Raw genomic sequence first — 21,979 nt, 5'->3', positions numbered from 1 at the left:
GATATATGGCCGGCGAAAACACGAGGAGCGCTCCACTTCTTTGCGCATGCATGGGGGTGCCCCCGCGGCCGCGAGGGCCGACGAGGAGCCACGGCCACACGGGCCGGTCCCGTGGCCTGCCCACGCGTCCCCCCCTGGGCCTCCAGGAAGACGCCCCGGATCGATCTCCTCCTCGTGGCCGTAGCGCCCAGTCGTTTCCAGAGAATTCCACGCCCTTCTTCTTGGCCTTCCCATCCCATCCCACGCCGCGCATACTGCCCTACTTCTCCGGCTTCGCCTCCGCTGGCTCCGCAACCGCGCAGGCACGCACGGCCGTAGAGATCGTCGCGCTCGCACGCAACCCCGGCCAGCGGCAAACGCAGTGAACCCCCCCCCTCTCCCCCGGCTACGCGCTCCGTTTGCGCGGCGGCGATGTCGGCGCAGTCCATCTCCCCCGCGGCCCCGTCCTACTTCCCCGTCCCGTTCCACCTCCAGAATGTGGTGCAGCTCGCCTGGCCGGCGGCGCCAGCGTACAACGCTGTCTACCCCTTGCCCCAAGTCCAAGTCCCGCAGGTAGGAACCGACCCCCCTCCCCTCCTTCTGATAATCTGATTACGTCTCCAGCGCTCCTTTCCTCTGCGAATCTTCGCGTTGCAGATGCGGAGGTGCCGGATTGGGAAGGATCTAGACGTGGTTGTTTTAGAGGCTTGGGATTCAGTTCCTTGGGAAAATGGGAAGTGCAATAGCGCGGCTTGATGTATATAATGGAATAATCTGATAAGTAATGCATGACAAAAAATTAACCTTGTTATGTTGGTGCATATTGGGTAGTCTGTAAAAAAAATCGTTCAGTAATAATCTTGGTTCCAAGTTCGAACGTTTGTACTGCTCCCAATCTGACATGTTCGATCGAAACCGATTGGTGTCCTTTACAGCTCTTAGGTTGTGAAATCTTTACAGAACGATGAATAGAAAGTTACATTTTTGGCTTGAGTTATGCAAAAACATGGATGCTATGTGATGGTTTCATCTCCGTAGATGTGGGAATTTGTGCCAATCTTTCACTACTATGGCTGTGTTCTTTTGGTGATGAAGGATGAAATAATATTTGATTTTATGGTAGATATTTAATGGTATAAACAATGTAATTCACTGCTACTCTCTCTATTCCATATTATAAGACTTTCTTAGTTTGTCTAAATTCATCCATGTATCAATGTATAAGTTTTGTATATGTGTCTACATTCATTAGCACATAAATGAAATCTAGAAGGTCAGAAAGTTTTATAATGTGGAATGGAGGGAATACAAAGTTAAAATTTTACTTTAGAATTGTGAGATGGTGAACTTCTCATAGAAATCTTTTGCAAAAAAATGCACCGTTTAACAGTTCGGAAAGCGTGCGTGCAAAAGCCGAGGAAAAATTTGAGAAAAATAACTCTCAATTGTTAACATTTGATGAGAGATTGGCCTAGTAGAAATTCAAGTTGTTGCTCAGTTTAAAAAACACAGGGTGTGGCTTCATAAATCGAGAACCTTACTGTACTACTTTTATTTTTTAAACTAGCTGTAACTAGTCTATTATGGTATCACCAAACGCAGGTGCAACAACTGTTCCAGAAAGATGCGCAGATAATCACTCCTGAGGCTCTAGCTACTGTGAAGGCTGCTATCGCAAATAGTGAGAAAGACAAGAAGATTGAAGAAAAGAAAAATGCAGTACCTCGAAAGGCAGCTGGGCAATCTTGGGAGGATCCAACATTGGCTGACTGGCCTGAAAGTAAGATCTCTTTATTACTATTTCTTCCTAATTGTGGCATAATGCTGTGGTTCTATGATCTGTAAAATCTTGAATTTGTCAGTGTGACATTTTCTTGATATGTCTAATTGTCTGTTATCCTCAAGCAACAAACCATCAAACACCTTCGATACCCCAGGCAAGATCTAATGTTCAATGTATATTCTGTTAAGACATAAACCTTTTCCTGTTTCCTTTTGTTAAAGGTGGCTGAGGATGTGATGTGTAGCCCAACAGGTTTCAGAGTTGATGCCTGTCTCATGGAATTTAGGTGGGCTTGCAGATGATATAGTAAACCTTCTCTGCTTATATAAATTGTTTTATAGACATTTTTGTCCTGTTTCTGTATACCTAAACTGATCTTGTGGATTTGACATTTGCAATCTTATAAATAGAGAGAAAAGTGTTCTTCTACACATTGGGGGTGCAAATTATTCTATTTATAGTCGGTTCCAATATTCATGGTTTATTTTTGAGGATTCACTTGCTATTGTGGGATTAAATTTGGCAATAGATTGTTGTTTGGGACTGTCCCAACAAAGAACTCCACCCTGTATAATCTATGAAGCATCGATACTATAAGATTCCGTTTCTTATATTTGTGAATCACTTACAGGAGGTAGCGTTTAGTCAATCATCTTTCTTTGTGCAACAATCTGCTTTATTAGTTTTTCATGTGGTGTTCCCTTTGTTCAATATAGGCATGAACTAGGTCAGCTTTACCAGATTTTTTTGTCATCTTTGTTTTTTAGATTTTATACTATCAAATATAAATTTATTTTACATATTCATATATCAAATATTTAGTTGCATGCTTCATGTTGTATCATCTATTGTGTCTAGGTGTAACAGGCTTTCTGTCGATTTAGCAACAGCATGTGATGTTGGCATTGGCAATGTTAAATATCATCTATGATACTATATGGTCTTTGGAGTTTACTAGCACCCAACATGAATATGTTTTGTGGATGTCACATTTGATCTTGATTGCATAGAAGTAAATATGCGATTATTCTACTTTTAGTCTGTATCTATAACCTTGAATGGTGCTATAACAGTTGTTCTCTAATGTGTTCCATCTGTTCCAAGACATTTACATTTACATCAGATAAATTTCCTCATTCACAGATGATTTCCGTTTGTTTTGTGGTGATCTTGGAAATGAAGTGAATGATGATGTTCTTACAAAGGCGTTTTCAAAATATCCGTCCTTCAACATGGCAAGGGTGAGTTACTACTCACTTCATATCATGACAACCTTTTGGCTTCTTCGCTGCTGTCTCTTGCAAGATGACTGTTGTTGATTATGGACATCTTCTGCTTCAGGTTATTAGGGACAAGTGGACGGGTAAAACTAAAGGCTACGGATTTGTTAGTTTTGCAAATGCATCAGATCTTGCTGCAGCATTGAAAGAGATGAATGGTACAAGTTCCTGCCCCACTCGGCACTCAGGGTCACCTTTTGCTTGGGGTATCCCCACATTGCAGATATAACCAACATATCTAACATCGTGCAGGTAAATATGTTGGAAATAGGCCAATCAAACTACGCAAGAGCACATGGAAAACCAGAATAGACTATGAAGCATTACAGAAGCCAAAGGTTGGTTCCCATGGCTGTCTTTTGAGATCACTTCTTATTCTCTTACATAAGTGTTTATTTAACATTTTAACTTGCTAAATGCTTCCAGACTCCACCACAGAAGAAGTTCAAAGCGCAGAAAAGAGGCGTTCTACACAAGTGAAGCAAATTCACTCTATTAGAATGTGATCCCAGTATCATATTTTACGTGTGCGCTTTGCTGCTTCTTTACTAACGGACGTTCAAACCTGCGGCGATCGTCAGTGCATGTGACACGTTTGGCCTAGTGATTGCTGTAGTGGAGTAAGGCTCATTCCAATTCGTAATGGAGATTTTCGGTGTATGTAAATATTCGAATGACTCAGTGACTGGCACCGGTTATGAACATTATGAAGTTCTCTTAAGACGAACTCGTGGAGTTTATTTATAAATATTTGCTTCACAGATGCTTGCACCCTCATCTTTTCACCTATCTTTTTCGCTTATGTGTATGAGCCAAAATTTGATTTTTTAATCTTAAATTTAGTTGATTTTAAGGTTCTTTATCGTAGTTTATTTTTAGACTTGTTTTTTATATCGTTAGGAATATGTATATAAAAATTTAATTGATAAATTATTTTTTATTTATAAATATGTTGTCGTTTCGCTCTTTTTACTAACACACAAAAGATTAAAGATGACCTTGTGATGTAAACAGAATTTGTCTGGTGTAGATTAATTATCAGCTTACTCGTAGATGTAAACATGTAAAGAGAATTTGTTTGGTTAATCATATTCTGGACCACATGCATGTTTGAGGAAAGGAACTGCATCCACATTTTCCCCGCCAAGTCTCCGTGGCACGGGAAATTTAATTTTTTTTTAACTCTTACAAGTAGTCAAAATAGATTTGTTATTCGTTGTCTTAGGTCCTCATGAGTCTATGATATATGAGTTGAGTCTATGATATAGAGTTCAGCGATAAATCATTTGTAAGAGTGGCAAAAAGTTAAATGCCCCATTTCACCGAGAATTGCTAACAGTCAAAAGAGCCAACTAACAGTTTCTTAGCGAGGTTTGGATAGATTTTTCTGTGGCACATGGAACAAGATGAGCTATCAGTTTATTAGCTATTGTAAACTTAAAATTTTGAATATATTTTTTTTAAAATCTATATAGAAAATTTTTGCAAAGTACCAATAGTTCAAAAAATGTGCTAATGAAAACAAGAAAATATTCATCCCTCATCCAGAAATGAATGGTGCCTGGGAACTGTTTTGTTGTTGCTAAGTTTCTGAAAACTAGTGTTACTTGAAACGTAGCTTGGGAGAATTTAGTGCGGCATATAAACCTAAAGTAGAAATGACAAGACAAATTTGGGATGAAGCAAATGCTTGCATAACAAATTGTAGAATGATTAAAGGGTCTGCTTGGGTGGTTTAAGATTCTAAGAAACAGCAAGAAACAGCTGATACTGAAAATCTTGGTTTTTTTAGCTTTTGGTTTCTAGTTCATTTTCTGAATGCAAATTCTCAAAATCTGAGTATCATTTGAAAGAGCTTCTAATTTTTGGATTGTCAGAAGTTACATCTACTAGAAGCTCCCCAAACAGGTTTGTGTCCCCACTATCTCCCAAATTTGTCAGTTAAGCGTGACCTTTCAAACATATTTCTCCAAGGCGAGTGCAGGAGGGAACGAAGATACAGATACTTCTGCCAAATCTGATGGACCTATACATGAACAATTCTTATGGTACAGATACTTAATAGGAGTATGTAACTTCCGGTAGCATGGAAATGCTTTTCAACAGTTAAAACATTTTTGCATAAAGCAACACATACATTGTGTGTAACTGTTCGTGGGCTATGTATCCCAATCATTCTAAGTTCACGACATTCATTATTGCCCTATAGTTTTCCGAAGATAGGTGGAAAACAGCATATCCTAGGCTGCACTAAATTTTCATTAGGCAGGCTAGATGTTCATAAGACAGGTTTATTCTGTGGGTCACTATTGCATACGAATGCCTTAAGAAGCCTTCATATCATCGAGTCCAACACTGGCCTGCAAGAATAGTATGGTAAAAAGGATATCACATTAAAAACACAACTGGTGATCAAAGGACCAAATCTTCAAAACGAGTGAGGCACTGAGGCTATACCAGAAAATCATGATTCTCTTTGAGAAAAGGATAAAAGGTTGTGCAGAATTTCTCTATATCTGCTTTTATGTCGCCTGTCCCACTGATGACCTCCATAAATTTCTCTCTATTAGGTGCAAGTTTCATTGCCACCTGCCAATTTCTCATATGAGTACTCATCCAAATGGAGAAAAAGCAAATATGACCAAATTAAAGAACTCAAAACAAGGCAAACACCATTTTTATCCAATTATGAACTAAAGTGTTATTGTCCATATCCACTAAAATGGTGAGTAAATATAACCAGAAACAGTTGGTTCACAATGACTCTCCGCCTATTTATTGTAGAGCAATACATGCAACGCTGGAAAAAGTATCTTTAGTTGGAAGTTCTTGACAAAGGACCATCATTGCATTACTTTATTCAACTTTAAGCACTTTAATTTCACTAAAATATTGTTGAAGTCCATAACCATGTATATAATATGATTATTATTTGGTTCAACATAGAGTGGACTTAACTGTAAAGCTAGAACTGGCAAGCCAGCCATGCCATTTCTTCAAAGTTTTAGTATACGAGTCAGTACAAGCTTGACTCATGGTCCAGTCTAGATGCTCAAGTAGGTTACGGAATAACTCAACAAGGAAGTCCATAGCCCTGAAATGTAAAATACCAAGTCAATAAAACTGCTGTTTAGCAATAGATTAACGTGCAACTGAAAGGTGACAATTTATCCAAAGCACCTCGTGAGCCATAGAAGTCCATTTGTACAGCTTGACGAACCTTTTGCAGTCTTATTTTGAACCTCTTCCTGAACCATGCTGTACAAGTGCTCATATTTTGATGGGTCTGAAGAATACTTATTTTCCAGCCTCTGCAGGAGCGAATAGGATCAGTTGTCAACAAAACAAACTAGAAATTGGTGGGCTCCAAAAGTTATCGGCACACTGAGAAGTAAACAAATTTGTCTAAAGTAAATTTCATTTGTGCATCTAGCGCATGACAACACCAAAAATTTACTAACGAAAATGATGAATGGAACACAATGTATTAGTAAGAGTGTCATGCAGAAAAGGGATGCTTACTGTGATGTTACCACCGATGTCGCTCTTCACAAGTGCCATAGCAGCTCCAAATTTATCTGGTATACAAAGTCAAGAGAACAAATGAGATTAATGAAAATTTTGATGTTTATGCAGCAGCAGTTTCAGCACAAAGAGACATTCACCCACAATTGTTAAACTAGATAATATGCCTGACTTAAACAGATAACAGTTTAATAAGGAATAGTACACGACCAACCACAATCAAATGTATGCCAAGACATATATTACCTCCTTATTTTAATAAATGTTGTTTCAATACAAGCTAATTATATTACCCCTTTTGCCTAATTATTTTGTCTTAAATGTCACATGTTAATTCTGCTGAGGTAACGTATTGGTCCAATCAGATATTTGTAGAAGCATTACAGGTAAATCAAATGCCAGAAATCAACATAATTATCCTCTTATTTTGATTGGCAAAATCCAACTACAGTAAACCAATGCCCATTGGCAAAAGCTTGTCTCAGGTTCTTGAGAAAGACATCTAGATGGTACATTTGTCACACTTCAAAAATTACTTGAGCCATTTACTGCTCCACCGCAGTACTGAACTAAACACAGTACATATTAAAAAAGTAAAAGGAACCAAGCTACTGATCTGAATATGAAATAATGAAAATCAAAGACAGTTACCTAAAACAGGCAAGATTTGCTTGCAGACATCAAGAAACGGCTTGGTGAGCATGACGCCGCTCTCTGACTTGACATGCTTCATACCCTCCAAAGAGGGAGTGAACACTGTCTCGGCCATCTCTCAACCTGCAAGAAAAGACAATTAATGCACCAACATATCGGCTGTAGCAAACAAAACATCCACGCTAAGTCAGTAACTACTAACAGAAACTGATCCCGCAATAGCCGCTAATCTCAATGACCCGTGGCAATGTATTCTACAACAAGCAACTGCTATTATGCTTGATACAACAAGCAACGGCTATGCCAAGTACAGATCAGAGACATCCGCAATAAGCAATTATCCCATCAAACAAGATTACGTCTATAGTCCAACCACTCAAGACTTTAACATCAAGACTGTGGATCAGATCACAGTCATCAGACCACCTCGAACCGCTAATCCAAACACCAGCAATGCAAAAATAAGAAAGAAACGCTGCTAATCTAACCTCCCGAGCCTGGATCCCGCGCAACTACCATGACAGCTCCTGAACCCAAACCCAAGAGTTACTCGCTGATCAAGAAATCCACTCACTGGCCGGCGAACGGATCACTACCCTCCAAAAAAAAAGTCGATCTCTTTCCCCCATACCTCGCGCTACCTACCGGCGGCGTGGAGACCTCAGCGGAGAACCCGGCCGATCGGAGTAGAGGTGCAATCCAAAGGCGCCGGCTTGGGAGGAGCCGCGGCGGAGGCAAGCAGAAGATGCCTTTCTTACCGCGGAATCTCTCGCGATCTCGAGTTTCTCCTGATCTACTATAAGCAGAAGAGCAGCTACGCGAGCGAGCGAGCGAGCGAGAGAGAGAGAGAGACGAGATGGGCCGGCCCATTTTACATTTCAGGCCCAGATAAGAAGGCCCGGGAGAAATGAGGTGGGCTTGCGAATGCGAGGTCACACTGTGACCCTAGATCGGACGGCTGGATGGCCTCGAGTGGAGATCCACCGGCTCAGGGGAACCTGCGCGCTGCCTTTATAGACCACTCCCCACCACCTCCGCCGCCGCTGAACCCTAGCCCCCCCTCTTCGCCTCGCCTTTCCGCTCCGCGCCCCGCCCCGCCGCCGACGCCGCCGCCGCCGCGAGGATGGTACGTTGATTGCCGTGAGCTTCGTCGTGCCGTTCTGGTGGTGTTCTCCCATGGCGCGCGTGTGCTTGACCGGGTCTTTGTTCCCCCACTTGTGCTGCAGCCGTTCAAGAGGTTCGTGGAGATCGGGCGGGTGGCCCTGGTGAACTACGGCAAGGACTACGGCCGCCTCGTCGTCATCGTCGACGTCGTCGACCAGAACCGGGTAAGCGCTCGAGCTCCCCGCGTGTTCTCTCGTGCACGGGGATGGCTTCTGATTCGGATCTAGAGTTATGCCAGTATTAGCTCGTGTCAAGGCTCGCTGCTACCAGTATTGAATTGGTCCTAGTGAGAAATGTTTGAATTGCTAGCTTTATCTGGTAGAATCTAATGGTACGCCAACTTCAATTCTGCTAGCATAGCCTCGTCTGCTTCCTTGCATTGTCAAAAATGAAAATTTTATTCCGCATAAGCGATGAGTAGTTGATATGTAAATGTGGGTCAAAGTGTAGCAGTAAGGTAAATAGCGCAGATCGTTCTTTCGTTGGCAGATGCATTACTGGCACAATTATGTGATCCGTGCCGGTTTTCTTATTAATGTTGGTTATGTTGTCGTGCTCTAATTATTGAAGCTTACATAACTATGTTTTCTTGGAGTCACCAGGCACTTGTGGATGCTCCCGATATGATCAGGTGCCAGATCAACTTCAAGAGGCTTTCTCTGACCGACATCAAGATTGACATCAAACGTGTCCCGAAGAAGACAACTTTGATCAAGGCCATGGAGGAAGCTGGTACGTATGATTGCTGTGCTACCCGTCACCGTAGCAGTAATTTGCTTCGTGTTGATCTCTCATTTGACTAGTGTATTCTTTCGAAGATGTGAAGAACAAGTGGGAGAATAGTTCATGGGGCAAGAAGCTAATTGTCCAGAAGAGGAGAGCGTCGCTCAATGACTTTGACAGGTTCAAGGTTATGTTGGCCCGGATCAAGGTCAGACATCTTACTTTAAATTGGTTGAAATCCTGTTTAATTAACTATTCGTGAGCTTACACTAACGTTTTATGTATGGACAGAGGGGAGGTGCTATCAGGCAAGAGCTTGTGAAGCTCAAGAAGGAGGCTGCTGCTTAGTAGTTCCATGTTGAGGTTTTGGTTCCAAGTTGGATCAGCAATATGTTTGAATGGTCTTAAGAGCCAGAATTAGTACTACTGTTTAATGGAACCTATTTCATATTTAAATTGAGCATGGTTGTGCTTTAGAGATTGTCATGACTGATGGATGTTCAATAGTTTCGGCCATATGTTCCTTAACTGGTGATTTTGCGTGATCTTTGCCAGTTGAGACTATATGTTTTGCCTGTTTTGCTCGTGCAGCATATTGCACGTCATTGCACCTGAGAATTGATTGTTGCCACCGCCTGTCGTGCGTTATTAGTGACTGGAATATTTACTTGTTCAGTCGTGGCAAATAACAGAAATATTATCAGTTTGAAATGATGGGCGTGTTTTAACATTGAAGTGTGGAAAATCATCTAATCTTCTGAGTTAGTGCTATTTTCTTCTCTCAATTGAAGTAGTGGAAAAAAAAACAGTAGACCTCAGTATGGGCTGGTGCCGGTAAATTAAAAAAAATTCATTTGTTTAGAACTTGATTGTATCATTATTCGATGAACTGAATTGCTATCTTGCCTTCCACTGCTGCGCTGCATTTGAAGATCTCAGGCTATATCTTTTTGCATATGTTTATGGTTGCAAGTGAAATCTTGAATTTTATAACTTAAATTTGGACTTGATTTTGTGTGTTTTTTTAGTTTTTTTTTGACTAATGTTTTTAGATTACTAAGAATATGTATAAGTTGTATTCACAAATTATTTTGAAAAGGCGAAACGAAGAACGGCTTGTTGAATTTGAAGGTCACGTTGAATCGTCTGCTCCACATGTACATTGAATACACATATTTTTTGGAAAGTAAAGATGAAGAACGGAGATGGTTTTCAAAGTTGAGAACAGTAAAAATGTACTGTGAACTTATTGGGAAGTCCATTTATGTTAAGGCCCTGGCTCCAAATTTTAGTGAGAGCTTGTTTAGGCAGCTAGAAGACCAGGACTTCTAATAGATGATAGGCTGAAAGAAGGATAGAGGAGACCAGCACTTCTAATAGATCTTTGGAGAATAACCCGTTGCCAAGAGAGGATAGAGAGTAGGTTCGTTGACATAATTACATTAAAAAAAACATGGCAATGGATCTATCAGAGTAGCAAAAATACAGCTTCACCAAACCTCTTGCTCCACGGCCCCTTCACTTCCTCCGCGAGCCCTCTTGCCTGCGGATTGCCTGCCACGTCAGCCTTATATCGCTTGGTATCATGGTGCCCTCCGCTCTACTAGTCCGTCACCCTTTCCTGATTGCCCCTCTCCATCGGCGACAACAATTGCGAGCCGACAACGGCGGTGGAAGTTCATGTACAAATTGGCAAATCGCATGTCAATCCCTCCTTATGTTCCTCTTCCTCTGTCGCAGCCTACCTCTTTAGCTCTGTGATTTTTTTTTTCTTTTCAATACGCACTAAACCTATATGAAAATCTTATTTCCTTCCATTTTTGGTTGCGCACTTGTTCATTGGGATGAAACCCCGAAAACAAACCTGAGAATACGAGTTGTTCAATGAATTGCTTGCTCTAGCTGACTGGCTCTCTCCTCCTCAGACAATGGTAGTGAGTAATGTCAGCAATACTTACATACTGCTAATTTAACAGATCGTGAATGTTTAGAAGTGAATAAATCATTGTTATTGTAATTTGTAGGATTGGGTTAGTCGTGAAGAGGAGTGGTGATATTACATCACTCTTCTAAAACCATGAAGCTAAATGAAAGAAAATGATTGCAGCCTCCTCTTCGGCTAGTTTTTTATGATTATATTGTAATATTTGCATATTTTAAATTTAGTAGTTGTTGACGCCAAATTTGAATGTAATGTATCACATACAAAGGCCTAAAAATCTTTGTCTCACTTCAGTACATGACCTAAACTATAAGAATCTTAACTAAAAATAGGTGCGTCGGTCAGTTTAATTCTACAACTGACAAGATATAAAATATGAAAGCAAAGTTAAACCTAAAACCTTCTCTTGGCTTATCGGTCGATAGCACTTTTAGGACCTAGCTGATGAAACATATACATCGGCTTTATAGAAATATATGATTATCAAATGTAAATATATCTTATCGGTCAGAACATAATATAAAGATTAATAAATCACACAAATTACTGGAAATAACCTTGATCGGACTTAACCGAGGCAGTTCGAGATTGAAACTAATACTCTATGGATCTATTATTCAGTATATCATTTACACAAATTTGCGTAAAAAGTCTAAACTATTTTTAACTACCTCTTAATGTCAATTTTTCGGACCAAAATACCCCATGCACCTCTTCTCGTCTAATAGCATCATTTTTTTCGTCCATTACTAGCAGCCGCAGTTAGGGTTCACCCCTGTGCGCCTACAATTCTGATATTCTGGTTCTTTTAAAAAACTTATTTTACAAATAAACCCCTAAAAAACCTTATTCCATAAATGAATTTTTTTTATCAAACCAACGTTATTGGCACCGTCGTTATATAGGACGGCGCCAATGACGTTGGCACCGTCCTCCAAGTGATAATGCTATGTTCATATGGCCGGAGGACGGCGCCAATAACGTTGGCGCAGTCAAAAAGGTTCATTTGTATACTAAGTTTTTTATGGATCTATTTGTAAAATAAGTTTTTCAAAAGAATCAAAATGTCAAAATTGCAGCCCTGTGCGCTCCCTGCATCACCGGTCACCGCCCTCCCTAGGCCCCGCCGCCCCACTCTCCGCAGGCCACACCGTCCCCTGCATCGCCGGCTGCCACCCTCACTAGGCCCCGGCGCACTGCTGTCTGCAGGCCGCAGCGTCGTCCGTAGGCCGCTCCTCCCAGGTTGGGTCGCTGCCCTCCCCAGGTTGCTGTCGGCCGTTCCCCGAGCCGCCGCCCTCTCAGATGGGATTTAACGAGGTATGCTTCTTCGATTTCATCGATTTGGGCGTTTTCCGCTTTTGCAGCCTGCGGTTTGGGGAGTACGGAGGCCGCCGGTGATGCGTGCGAGGGCGGCGGTCGTCCATGAGCGCGCGGTGGCCGGCAATGCAGGCGCGGCTAACCCTAGCTGCGGCTGGTCTGATTCACAGGTGCTAGGGGCATCTTGGTCCGAAAAATCTGACGGCCTATCGCACTCCGTTAGAATGCCATTTATTGTATCCCATATTAGTGATGCTATTCCAAGAAAACCGAGTTATTGTCTTATTGATGCTAAATGCACCGTTTAGCTTTTCAAAAAGCGCGCGCACAAAAGCTGAGGAAAAATATGAGTGAAATTATATTGTCTTTCCACTAAGGATTATTATACAATGGCAATAGAATACTTCTATTGTCTCTATACTTGTACCAACAATAATCATATCCCCTGTTATTTTTTCATTTGTTGGTTGCAATGGATGATCAAGTGTTGTAATTTAGCAAATTTCCCTTATTTTAAATATATAAGTTATATCCTCTGTTATTTATCTGCTTGTTGGATGAATGGATAATTAAGTGTTGTATTAATTTAGTGAATTTCCTTTACTGTTGAACCATATAGACTGGCCACAAAGAGAGCATGCCAATCGCATGCTAATTTTCTAGTGCTATAGTTAACTACAATTTGTTATGTTTTTTGCAGTGAAGAATTTTGTGTTCAAACATTCAAGATTGAGCTCCAAAGAGAACTAGTAATTCTTGGTTGTTGACACCAATCAGGTCTAGTTTTGGTTAGAGCAACAACATAGCAATATAGTATGAACGATGAGAAAAGTCGGATCAAGTGTCGGCCGAAGTGGAGAAAAGTTGCCTATGGAGGAAGACAGCCAGGCTATGATGATAACTACACTGACGAGTCATTCCTTGAGGAGATGGTTATGAATGCCAATGTTGTTAAGAGGGACCTTCTGAAAGTGATGATCGACTCGGTCTCCATATCCCAATATATCTGCATTGTTGCTCTTGTGGTTTCAACATGGGCCTATACATTGAACTTAGTCATTGATGAAGTCACTCTTTTGAAACTAGACACTGGTCTTCTGCTCGTCGGGTTCTCAATGCTCTTACTCACAGCCTGTCCATTCTCGCTGAAGCTTCTCTTTAAGTATGTTCTCAATATATCATTCTTTATCAGTGGTCTATATGTTTTGGCACCAATTTATCAAACCCTCACTAGGTCCATCAGTTCAGATTCCATATGGGCACTTGCTGTATGCCTTCTGTTGGTTCATCTATTTCTGCATGATTATTCTGGTTCAACTATCAGGCCACCAGGTGCACTCAACAACCCAAAATTGACCAGCAATATCTCCTTGAATGCATCGATAGTAGCATCCGTCCTTGTAGCTTCGCGCTTGCCATCTAGGCTGCATGTCTTTGCAATCATGCTCTTCTCCTTGCAGATTTTCCTGTTTGTGCCCCTCATTGCGTTTTGTATTAAGAAGTACTCTCTTAGACTTCACCTGCTATTCTCCTTTGCTCTGATGGACATGACCCTATGCGTCACATGCCAGTTGCACCGCATGTTCTTCATCCTACTGCTGGTGCTCCTTGTTTTTATCTCAATCCTTTGCCCTTACTGGCTTATAAGGATTCAGGAATACAAATTTGAGATTAATGGTCCCTGGGATGAAGCTAAACTCTGCTTTGATATAACTGAATAGTAACAGAGGAAAGCACATGTGCAGGATTTTGGTTTAGTGTACATTGTCTATAATTGTTGTATAGTTAGTCTTATTCTGAGCAATTCATGTGCATGTATATACTCTCCTTAACAGACTTGTTCTGTTACTTGCTGTTTTACTCGACAATACATGAATATGTTCATTGATCAACTTTCTGAGAATATTCAGTGGTTCAAACTTTGGGATGCAAAATAATTAGGGGAACATCGTCATATGTAAGCTTTAATCGAGTCGAGAGTGAATTGCTCATCCCAATCACATATGGATAGTGGATTCTTGCAATGAGGTGCAAGTGCAATCAAGATGAACCCTATAACATATCGGTACTTCTGTTCTTGTGTCTCTAGACTTTCCTTGGTAGTGCTGCTCTGGAGTCTGGACTCTTGCGTCTTTCTAGAAAGAACGGTTCCCAAATAGTTTGTCACTAACTTAGTACATTATCTGGCGCAGTACCTAGCAAAAAAATGATCATAACCCACGCACAACTTAATCCTGACCGAGTTCAGTGCAAACTTTATAATAGATTAGTGAGAAATATTCGACAGAACACAAACAGCTCTCAGCCCAGCCATAGTAGCTTTTACCGCTGTATATAGCCATGTATAGTCGCGAGGCGATACGGTTATTTTTGGAACAAAGATGATTCAGTTACCACCCAAGGCAGTACTGCGAGTATGTGTTAGTAGGCGAACCGGTTGTCAAAAAGTGAGGCAAATATTATGATAATTAGAACATCAACTGCCAGTTGAATAACGATATCTGATCGTACGATAGATCAACGTCGATTACATAATCTCGAATTTCTCAAGGCATAATATTACGCGATACCCGAATGACACTAGGCAGAAAAGGGGTATAAATTATCTAGGGTGATGGCAGAAGTGCAAGTTGCAGTCCACAGAAGGAAAAGGTGATACATAATTTGCTAACAGTGGACTTCTTTATTTCGGTAACATTTCTACAAATATTTGATCAACATCAGCATTAATTGGATCAGCACTGTTGCTGGTCCGGGTTCTTCTGAATGGGATGTAAAATGCTTTCTTTAACCGTTTGAATTAACGGTACTCAATCTTTTGCGCTAAGATTCAGAGAGAAAACTTCACTTTTAAGCATATCTCAGCATCATCTGTAGCACGTAATAGTTTTACTGGCTGATCAGTAATAATTGTCGTCTCAATGAATCCCCAGTGCCTTCACTGGAGCAGCCACTAACACATCTTTTGCTCTTCAAAATATTATTTCCTTCTGTCAGCACTGATTGAAAGACGTTCAAAGGTCCTCAGAGTGGTATCATCATGGACATTTCTTGCAGGTTTGGTAAGCGAGGACCTAGTCTCAAGTCCAGTTGACTGGTGAAGCCTCTGCATAGTTGAAGGGCGGCTGCTGCCACTGCTGGTTGGAATTAGATTACTGCGATTTGGATCAATAGGATCTCCCGAACTTGGTCTGCTGCTTGACAAGAGAGCCTTCCTTGATGTGCTCCCATTCCTAGATGATGATGTGGGCCTTCTTTTATCTGAATCAACAGCCTAGCATGCATGGTAAAAGTGAGATAAGCCTTCCAGAATCCATAGTTCCAGTATCACCAACGGCAGTGTAATTTAAAAAAAAATTCTCTCCAAAAAGACGGTCAGGGCTAACTAAGAAACATTCATCTCATTATCCTGCTAGAAGACCTATAGTTATTTTTCTTAGGATACTGCTAGAAAGGTGGTCAATATATTTCTGTGCAATTTCTTACCGTTTTGGGTGCAAGAAATGAATCCAATATATTTCTGTGCTTTGTGTGCTCTCCATAATGGCCAGAACCAGAGCCTGTTCTTCTAGCAAATGGATCAACTGTACCAGAGAATCTATCAGGAACATCCTGTCTTGCTGTCAAGACAACCAAAATAAAAGGATGAGCCTGTTATTTCCCACCAAACTTATTTTCCTACACAGAAATTCTAATATAAACATGCTACTGACAAACCTGCAGCTCGCTCAGTCCGTTCTGCAGATGGTCCCACCAACCCACTTGTCCTTCCACTTGACTGTCAGCGAGGAAAAGATGGTATACATTTAGCATGGTAATGCTTGCACTACAAAAAAACAGTTAGAAAAAGGAATAGCATACATACTCGCAATCTGCTACTTTCTGAACCTTGCTTCGTCCAATCAAATATATAATCAAGCTGATACCCTGTGTGGATTGAAAGGAAATCATTTAAGATGTATATTGACATGGCCATTGGGCAGGGAGGATAATTCATTGTATTATATTTGGGCTACCTTCACGGATGAATAGATCTCGGAAAAGTCTCTTCAAATAGCTATAGTCCGGTTTATCTTCAAATCGCAAAGATCGACAGTAATGGAAGTATGAAATGAACTCTGTTGGATAAGATTTACAGAGAACCTATGCAAAGTTGTGTAAAGCATGATAAGGTTAAGTTATTTTAATCAAACATTATCCCATGTTCTTCATAGGATTGTTTTTCCATGAAAACTAATCTTCATTACCTCAACTGGAGTTAGCATTTTCTTTTCACTAATTTTGTCGTATTTCTGTTTTTTCGTGCCAGCTTTTAGACCTTGCCAAGGAAGGCTGAGATGGACAAGATAAGATATATCAGCAAAACGTATTGTCACAAACAAACTGGAAATTGAAAAATTAGAAAAGAAGCACAAGTCTCACCTTCCTCTTAAGAAATACATCAGCACGTAGCCCAGAGACTCTAAATCATCTCTCCTGCTTTGTTCTGTAAAGAAAACCATGAATAGCAAAACACATATACCTGCAGTCAGTGTGCTTTCTGGTTGACTATGCAAGCTAAACTTTATCGTTTCAAACGAGCTACAATTCTTCACAACTTTTCAGTGTTACTGTACCTCTAAATACATATTAGTTTGTGTGTATTCAGCTTTGTAAATAAAAAAATATCTTCTGATGAGGGGCAAATCAGTAACAGACAAAGACACGCACCTACTCCAAGATGGGTGTTTACACTGGCATAGCGTGCTGTTCCTGTGAGATTTTTGTTCTCCCTATGGACGGAAAGAAAAAACATGTAAGTTTCATATCACCAGAAAAGAGTGAAGCATAATTATGTATAGAAATATATTGGTAGATAAACTGGGAACATTTTGCTACAATGAAGTAGTGATAGTACCCATGTTACTGAGCCTGTTCACACAATATAGTACTAAATATAATAGAAAATGATTTGTAACAATCACCATTGATCACGTTGTTGCAGTGCTGTTGTCATTACTCCTTACCATCAACCATTTCTCAGAAATTCAAGAAATAAAAAAGAGAAACAAAATTGAGTGGGCAATCTACAGTGCTCCACAAAGTAGTGTGCCAAGCACAGTTGTGGTAATGAAAATTCTAAATCAAGCACTTTGAGCTGTGTTGGGTAAAAACAGGGTGCTACCAAAACAACAAAATTTAGTATAATTTTTCATAAGCTGAGTGCTCTACTACAACAATCTTCCAAGTGCCAATGTAAATGCTTTCAGAACATTTACAAGAAAAGAATTTCTGATTACCTGTAAGGTATATGCTTATGAGTTTGGAGGTCCCGGTATTTCTTTGCAAGACCGTAGTCAATAACATAAACCTGTTATAGAATTGTAAAGATCACTCACAACAATGTCTACAAAAAGATGTGCATATTTCAGTATGCTATTCATTTCAAGATATATCACACATGAAGTAAATGCAGGCAGTCGCTCATCAGTTAACAGCAGTACTAGAAATGCAGTTGATAAGCATATGCTGAGTAACAGTATCCGCAAATAAGAGAAAACAGATGAATTATCCTTCTTCATGTTCTTACAAAATAAAATGTATGGTAGATCAATAATCACAGTTAGCAGTTTAAAATCTCTATATTCATAAAAAAGGTTTCTACAAAAAAAACTAAAGGTCAGTTCTCAATTTATTATTATACAAAAGAATTCCCCCATTAAGAAATTAGTATAATCATCAACCACACAGAGCATAGCTGACAGCTGTTGTTGGTAATATCATAGCCTCTCTTAGAGACGATGGTTTGAGCTACTACTGCCAGTTGACAAATTTTGGTTTTTTATGAACCGTGAAACTTCACAGCACAAAAAATGATGATACTTAGCAACCAAGCACAGCACAAAAAATGATGATACTTAGCAACCAAGCCAGATACTCAAATCAAAATGCTGTCAATACAAAATTATATACAATGACCAAGCAACCAAAAACATCCATAGCACAGAAACATAATTAAATTATGTCTACCAGCAACAGCAGATGAATGAGACAAACCTGGCTTGCTTTGCGGCCCAAACCCATAAGGAAGTTATCTGGCTTGATATCACGATGTAGAAACCCCCTAGTGTGCATGTACTCTACCCTGTTAATCTGCATAGAAACAACAGGCAGTTAGTGGTCAAATCAGACGAAGAAAATCGTGAAATTTAATTTCCTTTATCGTTAATATATTGAAATTTATTTTTACAGGAAACTAAAATTAACAGACAAAACAATAGAGTTCAGTAAAAACCCACCATCTGATCAGCAAGCATAAGTACTGTTTTAAGGGAGAACTTTCTATTGCAGAAGTTGAATAAGTCCTCTAGACTTGGACCAAGAAGATCAATAACCATGACATTGTACTCCCCCTCCACTCCAAACCACTTCAGATGAGGAATTCCAGCTGAAATTTATAATCAAAACATATAATTAAAATCACTCAACAAAGTAATTTGAATATAAACAATTTCTTGTATTATACTTACTCCCCCCCTGCAGAAGCATGTACAGTTTTGACTCATAATGAAGCTGAGGATGCCTTGATTTTACAGATTCCTAACAAAATTTGAGATAGCAGAAAAGGTTAGGTTGTGTCTGTCCCAGTGTCAGCAGGCACAAGTAACCAGCACTGACATTGACTATTCATTTCATTATAGAAAGATACTTTCCAAGTTCCCAATGCCTTTTACTTCATTGTTACCAACATTTCATAGCACAACCCTTGCACCATTTAAGCAAGCAATCCAACACTTCCAGGCTTACAATTTTCATAGTGGTTCTTTTATAAACTACCAGAGATTAACTATTAGCTGTGCTATCAAAAATAGCATTCATGGCTAGAAAGGAAAAGTTGGTACACAAAATTAGCTACTACGTGAACTTATAAGGAAGGTTTCCTCTAAAGTAGATGTGACCAAACTACTGGCTATCATATCGAAATAATAGAAGCCTCTAAAAGAAGTGTATTGACCACTGAACCTTGGCAATAATATCAGGAGATTCATTGAATGGCTCTTTGAAACATTGAAATAGACAACAACCAATGCTTCACAGCTATCCAACCTAGCCAAAACATGGATGGGGGATTCCAAAAGGCATAAACGTTTTCCCAAAAGGAAAACATTTTTGTGTAGGTCTTGCAGAATGGAAACAGAATCTCATGCAGTTATCCTCAATCGCTATGTTAAAAGACAAAATAATAACATGACAAGGGTTGCGTCGGCTCGTGTTATTTACGCATGCTTTGGTATAAGTCCTCTCATAAACCAGGCACAGAACCTAAGTTAAAGGATTAAAGAATGTCAAGGTTCCGTTCCACCTGGAAGCTGCAAAATCTTCACCTCATTTTTTCTTACTTCCTTGATTCTGAATTATCTCTAATAGATCAGTTAGGTCGGAGAACAAAATAAAAGGAACACCTGGCTTTTACTTGTATGAAGGAGCATGATGGTAAGCAAGAGGTCATGTCAACGTTTTCACAGGTACATATACATGCAGTGTCATTCAAATTTCTGATTATGATGCACCACAAATTCTATGTCATAGAACAGCAGATAATCTAACTTTTTCTAGGATAACAATACATTCGCATCAAAACATCTGCACAAAAGAAACTAATGCCGACACAAAATTGAAATGTAAAGGCGTGTATCATAAAATATATCATCTTCACGTACCAACTTGATGGCCACCTCCTCGCCGCTCTGTATGTTCACGCCTGAAATCAAATCGATCCATGATGAATCAAATACATCACAAACAGTACAGAGAGAGAGCGCAGGAAAAAAAAAAGGAATACGAGAGATCCAAGAACCCAACGGAGGAACGTACCGAGGTATAGCTCCCCAAAAGATCCGCTCCCAATCTTCCTCCCGAGCTTAAACTTCCCTCCGATCACGTGCTCCATCGCTGCAGCACCCACCCCGCCGCGAGATTCAGCACCGAATGCGGGAGCGCGCGCGCGCGAATCGCCTCCCCCTACGGCCCAGAGTCCCACTCACATTGCCCGGCAGCCGCAAGATTTGCGCCCCCCCGCCGGAACACCCAGCAAAGGGAGATCCAGGATCTCCACCGGCACCCCCCCCCCCACGGCCAAGATTGACGGCGCTGGGGCAGATCGAGCGCGACGCCTCGGGATTCAGAGACGAGCCTAGGGATCGCCTCCTCCTCCTCCTCCTCCTCCTTGGGGAGAAATTTCTCCGGGGCGGATTCGTGGACGCGCCGAGCGAATAGAGGGAGCCGGAAAATGTGGGAAACGGAAGGGGGAGGGGGGCGGCCAAGGCAACGGATAGAAGGGGGAGATAGGGTAGGGTAGGGCAGGGCGGTGGATTTTTTTTTCCTTCCTTTCTTTATTATTATTGCTAGAGGAGGGGACGCGGGCGATGGCGGCAGGGAGATGGGGGTGAGGAGGACGCGGCGGCGGGAGGAGGAGGAAGGCGGGGGGCCGGCCGGCCGCCGGCGTAGGGAGGGAGGAGGACGCGCTCCCGTGCCGTGCCGTCTCGGGATTTCGTGGGGTGGAGGCGGCGGCGTGGCGACTATGGCGAGGAGAAGACGAGACCGAGAGCGGACGACGCGTTCTCTTTTTTTTTTTCTTTTTTTGGTTTTTGTTTGTGTGGCTAGCGACGTGGAAGGACATTTCGCGGGTTGAGGGATCCGACGGCTAGTAACGTCCGGAAGAAGAATCGGACGGCCCGTGGGACGCGTAATTTTGCAGGTAAGGTTTTTTTTTTCTCCCTCCGGTTTCTTCCACGCCACTATATATGTGGATACTGTCTGCGTTTTCTTTCTGTATTGGTTTGTCTCTTCTTCTTTTTTTGCATATTTTTCTCTCTATTTGTTGCTTGTTGTTTTCTCGTCTGTACATTGTTTTATTTTGTCAATCTCTTGCATTACAAGGGTATATATATATATATATATATATATATATATATATATATATATATATATATATATATATATATATATATATATATAGTTGAGGATTTTCCAAGAGAGTTGGTGTGTTTAGGAAATTAGGAGGCATGTCCATGTCGGTAGTTCAAAGGTGCAAATGTTTGTGTGGTGGACTTAAACAAATTCAACGAAAAAAATCAGCATAAAACGCATGTATAAAGCCAATTTAAATTAAGTAGGAGTACACAACAATATTATAGAACTACTAGGGTGCTTACCCAATCTCATCCATGGGTATATCATATCGAAAAAGTTAGCAGAATAAAAGTACCATGACATATCAGAAATATCTTCTTCAATATATCACTAGAAATATATCACCCTTATCTTTTTGCCTTTGCTTATGGTTATAAATAAAAAATTAATTTTTTTCTTAAATTTGAAGTCAATTTTAGGTTTTTACATCGTAGTTTATTTGTTACCCTCTATTTTTATAATGCTAAGAACACATATATAAAAGTTTTATTCACAACCTTTTTTTGTTTTAAAATATATCGATTGTCTTTCTTCTCCAATTCGGAAAACCATCATCCCCTATGAGTAACTTCAAGCCTATAGTGGGGAAGCGGTAGCCCCCCTTTTAAAGGTTCAGCCAAGGAGCTGATATGTGTGACCAAATGTTGCTTGAAGAGGTAG

The 21,979-nt window shown here is 40.6% G+C and overlaps 5 protein-coding genes across 6 annotated transcripts; 3 read left to right on the top strand and 2 right to left on the bottom strand.

Moving 5' to 3' along the window:
- Positions 1-264: 264 nt before the first annotated feature.
- On the top strand, positions 265-3,803 carry LOC102713524 (RNA-binding protein 42-like). Its single transcript, XM_006648784.3, has 6 exons — positions 265-552; positions 1,582-1,759; positions 2,906-3,003; positions 3,104-3,200; positions 3,295-3,380; positions 3,469-3,803. The coding sequence occupies exons 1-6, from the start codon at positions 412-414 to the stop codon at positions 3,520-3,522; spliced, it is 654 nt and encodes a 217-aa protein (XP_006648847.1). The 5' UTR covers positions 265-411; the 3' UTR covers positions 3,523-3,803.
- A 1,245-nt stretch (positions 3,804-5,048) lies between these two features.
- Positions 5,049-8,005, bottom strand: LOC102715822 (glycolipid transfer protein 1-like). Of its 2 annotated transcripts, none has more exons than XM_006647473.3 (7): positions 7,853-8,005; positions 7,219-7,344; positions 6,565-6,620; positions 6,223-6,353; positions 6,001-6,136; positions 5,500-5,631; positions 5,049-5,402 (listed from the first exon to the last, which is right to left on the bottom strand). In XM_006647473.3, the coding sequence occupies exons 2-7, from the start codon at positions 7,334-7,336 to the stop codon at positions 5,367-5,369; spliced, it is 609 nt and encodes a 202-aa protein (XP_006647536.1). In that variant the 5' UTR covers positions 7,337-7,344; positions 7,853-8,005; the 3' UTR covers positions 5,049-5,366. The 2 variants fall into 2 exon arrangements, with proteins under 2 accessions (XP_006647536.1, XP_006647537.1); XM_006647474.3 differs by having other exon boundaries at positions 7,867-8,005.
- Positions 8,006-8,281: 276 nt separating this feature from the next.
- On the top strand, positions 8,282-9,672 carry LOC102713246 (60S ribosomal protein L14-1-like). Its single transcript, XM_015833336.2, has 5 exons — positions 8,282-8,347; positions 8,448-8,549; positions 8,988-9,117; positions 9,204-9,316; positions 9,400-9,672. Exons 1-5 carry the CDS (start codon positions 8,345-8,347, stop codon positions 9,454-9,456), a joined length of 405 nt encoding a protein of 134 aa, XP_015688822.1. The 5' UTR covers positions 8,282-8,344; the 3' UTR covers positions 9,457-9,672.
- Positions 9,673-12,125: 2,453 nt separating this feature from the next.
- Positions 12,126-14,259, top strand: LOC102715543 (phosphatidylinositol N-acetylglucosaminyltransferase subunit C). Its single transcript, XM_006647472.3, has 2 exons — positions 12,126-12,367; positions 13,068-14,259. The coding sequence occupies exon 2, from the start codon at positions 13,183-13,185 to the stop codon at positions 14,086-14,088; it is 906 nt and encodes a 301-aa protein (XP_006647535.1). The 5' UTR covers positions 12,126-12,367; positions 13,068-13,182; the 3' UTR covers positions 14,089-14,259.
- Positions 14,260-14,854: 595 nt separating this feature from the next.
- LOC102715267 (casein kinase 1) lies at positions 14,855-20,974 on the bottom strand. The gene is made up of 14 exons (XM_006647471.3): positions 20,222-20,974; positions 20,068-20,108; positions 18,877-18,946; positions 18,646-18,794; positions 18,404-18,499; positions 17,647-17,717; positions 17,078-17,139; positions 16,790-16,853; positions 16,615-16,699; positions 16,384-16,510; positions 16,233-16,294; positions 16,085-16,145; positions 15,854-15,987; positions 14,855-15,641 (listed from the first exon to the last, which is right to left on the bottom strand). Exons 1-14 carry the CDS (start codon positions 20,295-20,297, stop codon positions 15,348-15,350), a joined length of 1,392 nt encoding a protein of 463 aa, XP_006647534.1. The 5' UTR covers positions 20,298-20,974; the 3' UTR covers positions 14,855-15,347.
- Positions 20,975-21,979: the final 1,005 nt, after the last annotated feature.

The sequence above is a fragment of the Oryza brachyantha genome, chromosome 2, assembly GCF_000231095.2.
Source record: "Oryza brachyantha chromosome 2, ObraRS2, whole genome shotgun sequence".
In the NCBI taxonomy this organism is placed as follows: Eukaryota; Viridiplantae; Streptophyta; class Magnoliopsida; order Poales; family Poaceae; genus Oryza; species Oryza brachyantha.
The sequence above is the reverse complement of the archived record's forward strand: the minus strand, read 5'-3'. Positions and strand labels throughout refer to the sequence as shown.

What these genes read in the sequence shown, in the direction of transcription:
- LOC102713524 (XM_006648784.3), top strand. Translation starts at nt 412, where the DNA reads ATGTCGGCGCAGTCCATCTCCCCCGCGGCCCCGTCCTACTTCCCCGTC. An exon ending in AGCATTGAAAGAGATGAATG is followed by an intron (nt 3,201 to 3,294) that starts GTACAAGTTCCT and finishes AACATCGTGCAG; the next exon opens with GTAAATATGTTGGAAATAGG. An exon ending in AAGCATTACAGAAGCCAAAG is followed by an intron (nt 3,381 to 3,468) that starts GTTGGTTCCCAT and finishes AAATGCTTCCAG; the next exon opens with ACTCCACCACAGAAGAAGTT.
- LOC102715822 (XM_006647473.3), bottom strand. Translation starts at nt 7,336, where the DNA reads ATGGCCGAGACAGTGTTCACTCCCTCTTTGGAGGGTATGAAGCATGTC. An exon ending in GCAAATCTTGCCTGTTTTAG is followed by an intron (nt 6,621 to 7,218) that starts GTAACTGTCTTT and finishes TTTGTATACCAG; the next exon opens with ATAAATTTGGAGCTGCTATG. An exon ending in TTGCCAGTTCTAGCTTTACA is followed by an intron (nt 5,632 to 6,000) that starts GTTAAGTCCACT and finishes AGAAATTGGCAG; the next exon opens with GTGGCAATGAAACTTGCACC.
- LOC102713246 (XM_015833336.2), top strand. An exon ending in ACGTCGTCGACCAGAACCGG is followed by an intron (nt 8,550 to 8,987) that starts GTAAGCGCTCGA and finishes TGGAGTCACCAG; the next exon opens with GCACTTGTGGATGCTCCCGA. An exon ending in CAAGGCCATGGAGGAAGCTG is followed by an intron (nt 9,118 to 9,203) that starts GTACGTATGATT and finishes ATTCTTTCGAAG; the next exon opens with ATGTGAAGAACAAGTGGGAG.
- LOC102715543 (XM_006647472.3), top strand. Translation starts at nt 13,183, where the DNA reads ATGAACGATGAGAAAAGTCGGATCAAGTGTCGGCCGAAGTGGAGAAAA.
- LOC102715267 (XM_006647471.3), bottom strand. Translation starts at nt 20,297, where the DNA reads ATGGAGCACGTGATCGGAGGGAAGTTTAAGCTCGGGAGGAAGATTGGG. An exon ending in AGGAGGTGGCCATCAAGTTG is followed by an intron (nt 18,947 to 20,067) that starts GTACGTGAAGAT and finishes AAATTTTGTTAG; the next exon opens with GAATCTGTAAAATCAAGGCA. An exon ending in CATAAGCATATACCTTACAG is followed by an intron (nt 17,140 to 17,646) that starts GTAATCAGAAAT and finishes TTCCGTCCATAG; the next exon opens with GGAGAACAAAAATCTCACAG.